The sequence below is a fragment of the Pinus tabuliformis genome, chromosome 5_1 (assembly GCF_031772625.1).
Source record: "Pinus tabuliformis cultivar Carrire ecotype Pingquan chromosome 5_1, CPIR1, whole genome shotgun sequence".
In the NCBI taxonomy this organism is placed as follows: Eukaryota; Viridiplantae; Streptophyta; class Pinopsida; order Pinales; family Pinaceae; genus Pinus; species Pinus tabuliformis.
Window position 1 is genome coordinate 103,718,366 of NC_142305.1, and position 8,011 is coordinate 103,726,376.

The window sequence follows — 8,011 nt, forward strand, 5'->3', positions numbered from 1 at the left end:
TAAGTGTTGGATGAGAGGTCGGGTGTTTGAACCCTGTTGAGGTTGTTCGACCCATATCAAAATTGTACCCAACCACATGGTGCCATGTGGCGACCTCTGGTTGGGCCACGTGGCACACCCTCATTAGCTACCAGAAACAAATAAACCAATCACAACGAGCCAACTCACACAGTATGAGGCTGCAACTTGGCATATCCTCATTGACTCATACCTCCCCAGTCAAATTAATGATGTCAGTAGCATAGGAACCCAGTCAACTGCCTAGTCAGCAAACCTTATATTTTTTTAGCTATTGGGCCAAACGATCATAACACGATAACTTGAGCATATGACATTGGATTGAGGTGAAACAAGTGTCGTTGGATTCAGAGTGATGAACACTTTGATTTGATGTCGGTTTCAAAAAAATTTGGGCACTTTCATTTTTGAGCTAAAATTTGATCATGGATCATCATAAGATATAGTAAGTCAAAAAAATCCAGAAATAAGAGGTTGAGAGTGGGGTTTTCAATCATGTAGTATTGATGAGCCTATGAAGGAGATGTAATTTGAGGTACTATTGTACCAAGGTTGGTTGCTCCTAGAATTAATGAGCCTAACAAGGTTGGATCAAGTGGTGATCATTGAGGTGAAGGTCAAGTAGGTGAAGTTGCAATACTGGGAACACCTTGTACCAAAGGTGGGAGACCATGAAGGTGATGGGAGTGACAGGAAAATATATATTCCCCTATAGTTCTAAGTGCTTTATGTTGATAGGTATATTTCATGTTTATGTTGTAGTTTATTGGTGACTTACTATTACTTTTAAAATGATGGTTCATAGGTGTTTGTTGTTGATATATATATATATATATATAGATATATAGATATATATATATATCTATATATATATATATATATATATATATATATATATATATATATAATTTATTTATTTTTTATTTTTTAAATACATTTGAATTTATATATTAAATCATTTTTTCATAAAAAGCATTCATCTTTAACTAGGAATTCGTTGGTTCAATGGTATAATGTGAATACACAATGGTTTTTTTTGAAAGGATATTCTTTATATTAAATAAATAATAATATGCATAAGAAAGGTACATGTATTCATATTTATAACTCAATAAAAAAGCTTCAAATTAGAGCATGCTTTTATGAAATGACTATAAAACTTTTATAAGGGGTTAAACATGTTAAAAACTTTAATTTGTAACTTTAAATCATATAAAAACCTCTTTTTGTAGATGACTCCTTTCTCTCCATCCAACTTTCCAATAGCTTTGTTGACATAACATTGGATTGTTTCAAATGGTTTTTTATTGCCACTAAGTTGGTAGTTAATGTTGACTAGACTAATTTTAGTCAACAAGTGTTAAAGTTAAACGTTCATAGTTAACTCATTCTTGGTGACACATGAGAGATGTTTATTTTTTTCATATTTAGGAATTTGTGGTAGAGATTTTTATTTGTAAGAAAGTTTATTGTTCTCAGTAAGGATATGCATGCTCTTTATATTTAGTGTCTCCTTCTAGTTCCCCCCTTTTGATTTTTCCTACTTGAAGAAAGTGTTAAGGAACTTCCATTAGTCTATGTTTGGAGTTGCTAGAAATATCTCTCTAGTCCCATGGGAATAATCATCATTTCCAATGATTAAGGGGGGTTTAAGTCTTATTGATATCAAATTGGCAGAGACATCATTGTTTCTTAAGTGGGTTACTCATTGTTTGCTCAACATGTTATGGGGGGAGGGGGCTTTATTATCAAAGATATTATTGTTCACCCATAGAGTTTCAACATTGTTGGTTCCTGTCACGCGAGTATGAGACCGACCTGATTTCCAATTCCTCTAATCACCAAAAAAAAGCATTGTTGGTTCCCATCTAAGGTGTAGAATATGAGAGTCTTGGAGGAGATGCGCATTGTCTTAGCTTGTCACTCCATATAGAACACTAAACTAATAAAAGATTTTCTTTAGCTTGCCACTTTATTTGGATAATAAAACTAATAAATTGTGACCTAATTAATGTTTTTTTTATCTTTACATTTATATTAGTGAAAAGACATTAATAAATAAATAAATAATATACATATATAATTTCATTCAAACTTTTTCTTATAAATAACGAGTGTCTAGTGTGATATAATGTAATATAGTTATTAACAAAGAAAAATTATTTATTATCTATAATTTACATCTTTATAAATTATTATTATAATTCAATAAATTCATAAATATTATTTTATTAATAATTTTAAAAATATTTATTATTTTTATTTGAAATTTCTTTATAAAAAAATATTAATTTATATATTTATATTAAAAGTATTTTTAATCTATAAAATTATATCTATATACTTATATTTTTTTATTTGAGATATCATTTTGTGTAAATTTAAATCTTTGCCAAAATAATCAAACTAAAGATTCCTGATTATTAATAAAAGAATTAAATCAAGATTATAAAACTCCAACCATAAATATATTGTTCAATGGTACACTAATCAAGGATTTCATTCAATCTAATCTAAAAAATGATTAAAAAGCATCCTAGGAAAAAAAATGGATCCAATATTATAAATGATAAAAGTACTAGCGAGGGGGACAACAAAGACAGACAACAAACAGAGATTTCATCCAAATACTCCAAAAATAATTGAAAAGCATCAAAGAAAGAGATTCCCTATCATGAAAAGGAAGTGACATTAGACAATTTTGTTTTTTTATTGACCAAGGAAAAAAGACAAACATATTGCCTTACATTCAAGGCAAACATATTTCATCACGAATTTGTTATCAAATAACTTCATAAAGATTCATTACATCATAAATGTTTATTGACCCAGGGCAAAACAACAAACATATTACCTTCAGGGCAAACATATTTCATCACAAATTTGTTAATCAAATTACTTCATGAAAACTTCATGAAAATGCATTACATCATAAAATGCATTACATCATAAATATGAGGAACATTGGTTTTTCAATAATAAACCGAAACCAATAGTTTTGTTTAAAAGAACCACCTAATGGTTTTTTCAATTAGAGGGGAACTAAAACTCATGCATGTTTCCACTTAGAGCCAACACTGCTTAATTTTTTCCAATTAGAGTGGTGTCAGAACTCTTTGCAGACTTCCCAGCAGAGGCAACAATGAAGCTCCACCAACTTCCACTAGCCCAACCCTGCACAAGCTTCCAAATTATTAAACTACACCACAGCAACCACACCCAATTTTTAGGAGTTGTTGCTCAATAATTTCACTCTGATCTCTGATGTCAGACAATCCACTCAGGATCTTACTCTTTTCGAGACATATTCATTCAATTTCAACACGAAGGGTATGCTTGGTATCACCAACATGAAGAAGGTGAGAACCCAAAAGCAATTGCTTCACACCGCTCCCATCCACAATACTCAGATCTTTGCACACATCAATGCTGAAATGCACTCTTTCTGTGCCTCCTGCACCAACATGGACTTTTCTGAAGCCCATAAGACGCTTCTGCGGAATTCCCTGAATAGCAGGAGGACTGGCAAACAGGAGCAGAACATGATCTCCATCTCTGCTACCTGTGTTATGCACGTCCGCATGAAGATCAAAGAGCAATCCCTGGCACTTGGTGTTCTCCACTTCGACCGAAGCGCAGGAATTGTTCATTCCATGGCATGGCTTAAGTAGGATTTCATGAAGGGACAATGAAACCAACTTTGGTGCGTGGACCAGAGAATGAGAGAATGTTGTGTAACTCAGTCCATAGCCAAATGGGTACACTGATTTCCCTGTGTAAAATCTGTAAGTTCGGCCTGGGTAACCAGTTGCAGGATCAGGACGCATGTTCATGTTTGTCATGGGTACTTTTATTGCAAATTCTTCAGGATACCATGTTACAGGCAATCTCCCACCTGTGTAAAATTCAAGAATAAATTTGACATCTCTGGGAATTTGAGAGTTTGAGGGATTCAATCATTTGAGATTAAGATGAATTTATGGATTTGAGGTTAAGATGAATCTATGCTAGTATATAAAGGTCAAGATAGACATATAAATATACCTGGATTGTGCTGACCAAAAATTATGTCAGCCAATGCATCTCCTCCAGCTTGGCCCGGATATCCCACCCACAGAATGTTGCATATCTTCAGATTATCTCTGGAAAATGAAATGTCCATTGGCCCCCCTGACATTACTACTAATATCACTGTTCCTCTTGCTGCATCTGCTGTGTCTAATACCAGTTGTTCTTGTTGTCCAGGCAATAACAGGCTCACTCTGTCAAGCCCCTCTGCTTCTACTGTTTGGTCTGCTCCTACGATTATCACTGTGGCATCTGCTTGAGATGCTGCCTCGGAAGCCTCACTTATTAGTATAGAATTGCTTTGGCAGGCTACATTTTCACAGCCAAGCTTATGTATAGTTGTTGTGTATTTACCTAAACCTTGTAGAGGTGTTGTGTATCTGCATGGTATACCTGTAGACATTTGAGAAGGTGAGTTGGAGAGTGCCTCAAGTTACCAAGATTGGGATGAGAAAAATTATAATTGGGTTATTCATGAACTGCAGTGTTGAAAATTAGATGGACTGCAATGTTGAAAATTGGCATGTGAGCTGCAACCATGAAGAAATAGTTTTTAGGAGGTAATTTGGAGAGGGGCCCAGATTACCAAGACATTATGAGAAAAATCATAATGGGGTGAGCTGCCATGATGAAAATTAGTAAGTGCCCTACCATGATGAAGACAGAGTAGGGTGAGCATTATTGCCATTATGAGAAAAATCAGAAGAGGGTGAACTGCCATGATGAAAATGATGAAGAAAAATAGTAAGTGTACCAGAGCTTCCAAGACAACCCACAATGAGAACGCTGGTGACCAATAAACATAATTAAGTTGTATCACTAAGCTTAGCCAACTGAAAAACAAAATCTTATTTGATGGAATAGCTTGGGTACTGAGAAAGTTTCAATTAAGTGTTGGGACTACCTGCATAGTTGCCAATCATGACATTGGTGACATTTGCATTAGGTCCAATGACAGCCAATGATCTGATTTGGGTTGGGGATAATGGCAATGCTCCATTATTGTTTTTTAACAGAACTATCCCCTGTCTTGCAGCCTCCAAGGCCAACTGCTGATGTTGTTCACTACAAACATCCCGAGGTCCAAGATTACCATAGGGCTGCATTGCTGGATTGCCATCAAATAATCCCAGGCGCATCTGAACAGTGAAAGAGTTGAATAGAGTTGTGTCTATAAAGGCTTCCTTCAGCTTCCCAACCTTCACTGCTGCTTCTCCATGATCCGCAAGGAAATTTCCACAGTTGACATCCAATCCTGTCAATCAGACACAAGCAAGATTTGAATAGTTAATTAGTGCCCAACCACTTATTCTTTACAAATCAATAACACAGCAGAGCTTTCTACTGTTTGTACATACTACTGACCAGACTCCATGATATCTGCCACTGCTCTCTCAGGAGTCGAAGTCCAGTGCTGGGTGTTGTACATAACTTCTGCTGAATCACAGTCTGATACTATGTATCTACACAATAAAATTTAACAGAAAATCAGCCAATTTAACAGCTGATCAAAACCCTACACTATTTTCTGGAAGAAATTGGACACCATTAAGCAACTATTATGGAGTACAAACTAGCATTCACAAGCCTATAAATTACCCATTCAATCCCCATTCTCCTCTAATAACTCCATTGAGAAGCTTTGGGTCTGCACAGGTTGGAACTCCATTAACTTTATTGTAAGAACACATGACACTTGCAGCCTGGCCATCAATCACGCAGTTCTTAAACGGTGGATTATAAGTGTCCTCCAGGTCCTGTTGTGTAACCTGCATTTTTCAGTTCCAGATTTGAAATCAACATCACCACCCTGGCACCCAGGAGCATCAATTATATAACATATGGATATATGAATTTTGAATTGGCATCCGTACATGGTCTATGTAATCAACTAATATACCTCGGCATCAAAATGAAAGCGATCAGCACCATTCCAGTTATCCAAATCATAGGCAGTGTAATGTTTGCAGCAGGCAGCAACCTTTAATCTGTTAGGATCCAGACTATCTGTTAACTGTAATCCCCTCACATAGTTGGCGGCATATTCACTAACAAGTAAAGGATCCTCTCCTGGAGTCTCTTGACCTCGTCCCCATCTAGGATCACGAAATATATTCACATTAGGGCTCCAATATGTCAATCCTGCCAATCCTGTCTTATACATTGCACGAGCCTCTGTTGATACCGCCTGCACATGAAATTCCAGTTATAGTTGTTTTTACTAAATTCAATCCATGCTGAAATAGATTGGTTATACTTAGTAGTAAACTGTAAACATAGTGAGGAATGCCTGAGAATTAAAAATTCCAACTACAAATTCATGCGACTATGGCTAATCCCATAAAACTAAAAAATAATCAATTTCATGAGACTATGGCTAATCCCATAAAACTAAAAAATAATCAGAAATTGATTCATTTGGAAGAGGAAGAAACCAGTAAAACTCAATCCCAATCTCAAATGCATACAGCCATTTACAGACACACAGACACTACTACTGCAATCACAAGCAGCTCAGACTACAGAGTACTCAGCTAATGTGAGATCAAAATATTAATATCAATCTGACACTCAAATTGCACGACACCATTGAACAATGAAATCGAAGAAAATTACAGGTATATTAAAATATATATTCCAGAGCCCATGAATCAGCAACAAAATGGTACACAAGTCCAAATTCATGACGATATAGAAACTACAAATAAATAATCGTCTGGCTCTATACTAATTTAGTATACTTCATAGTCCTGCAAGCCCAGTAGAACATGGAAGAAGAAAATCAGTCTGACACTATGAGAAATGATCAGGAACTTTTGATACAATCAATCAATTCCCTGTAAATTGAGTATTATAATTCATTCCTTCAACATATTGCCAGACCACATTCAAAATTGAGTTTCAAACTTCATGAAAAAGTAAACCAAGATGAAATTAAGTATCCAAGGGCATGGATATATGTAGAGAATGAGAGATGATTCATTGCCTGTCCTATGGCGTCCCAGAGGGATATATTGAATGAAGCTGCAGTAAGAATGACTTGGGGAAAACTTGTAGCAGCAGGAACAGACCCAGCTGCAAACTGAGTTCCAGGGCCAACATTTGAAACCCCGTGCAAGGCTTCTGACCACCATTCATAGCCTGGAATTCCCAGCCTGGGAACTCCAGCAGCCTTGCTCACCAACTGTTGAATCTTCTCCTCTAATGTAAGACGCCCAATGAGATCATTAACTCTGTCTTTGATAGGCAGGGCAGTGCTACAGAACGGGTAATTGGCAGCATTGGGAATCCTACTGTCACAAGCAAACATGAGCTCGCCATGAATCCCACAACGAAAAAACAATATCCACAATATCAGACCTGCAATTGGAACTGCACTAGTCCCCATGAAATAATATCTGAGAGTCTTTCAAACTCTCAGACTCAGAAGAAACCTGCGTTCTTTGAGAATGTTGATGGCGATAGCCACCATTCATAAATTTATAGATTTACTAAACTTATGAGGTAGGCTTGTACACACTGAATAAATAATTAGAGGGTGTAGGTGATAATTATCCATGGCGCCATGATGTTCAGGGACTTCTCTGACACTCACATGGGTCTTATAGTTAGAATCATTCGTTACCATGACAATGAGTAAGTCTACCAAGCAAGTTATCTTAATCACAAAACAAATGACTTAGGATCCTGCTGCTGCAGCTAGATTCATCTGTGACCAGTACCTTTGGTTTAGTTTATCAAGCGGTATAACTTAATCACAAAACTTCTATAGATTCCTGTTGTAGTTAGATTCATCTGTGACCATTATCTTGACTTAGTTTATCAAGCGAGAAACTTAATCACAAAACTTGTCTAGATTCCTTATTTTTTTTACTTGGGTGAGGTATGGTCTAGCAGGTAACTTATGGCTGAGCTGTTTTTATTG

General features: G+C 36.0%; 1 protein-coding gene across 1 annotated transcript; it reads right to left on the reverse strand.

Moving 5' to 3' along the window:
• Positions 1–2,888: 2,888 nt before the first annotated feature.
• On the reverse strand, positions 2,889–7,760 carry LOC149163649 (beta-D-xylosidase 4-like). Its single transcript, XM_089431794.1, has 7 exons — positions 7,073–7,760; positions 5,987–6,274; positions 5,686–5,855; positions 5,452–5,549; positions 4,991–5,341; positions 4,063–4,479; positions 2,889–3,913 (listed from the first exon to the last, which is right to left on the reverse strand). Exons 1-7 carry the CDS (start codon positions 7,472–7,474, stop codon positions 3,327–3,329), a joined length of 2,313 nt encoding a protein of 770 aa, XP_089287920.1. The 5' UTR covers positions 7,475–7,760; the 3' UTR covers positions 2,889–3,326.
• Between the last annotated feature and the right edge of the window lie 251 nt (positions 7,761–8,011).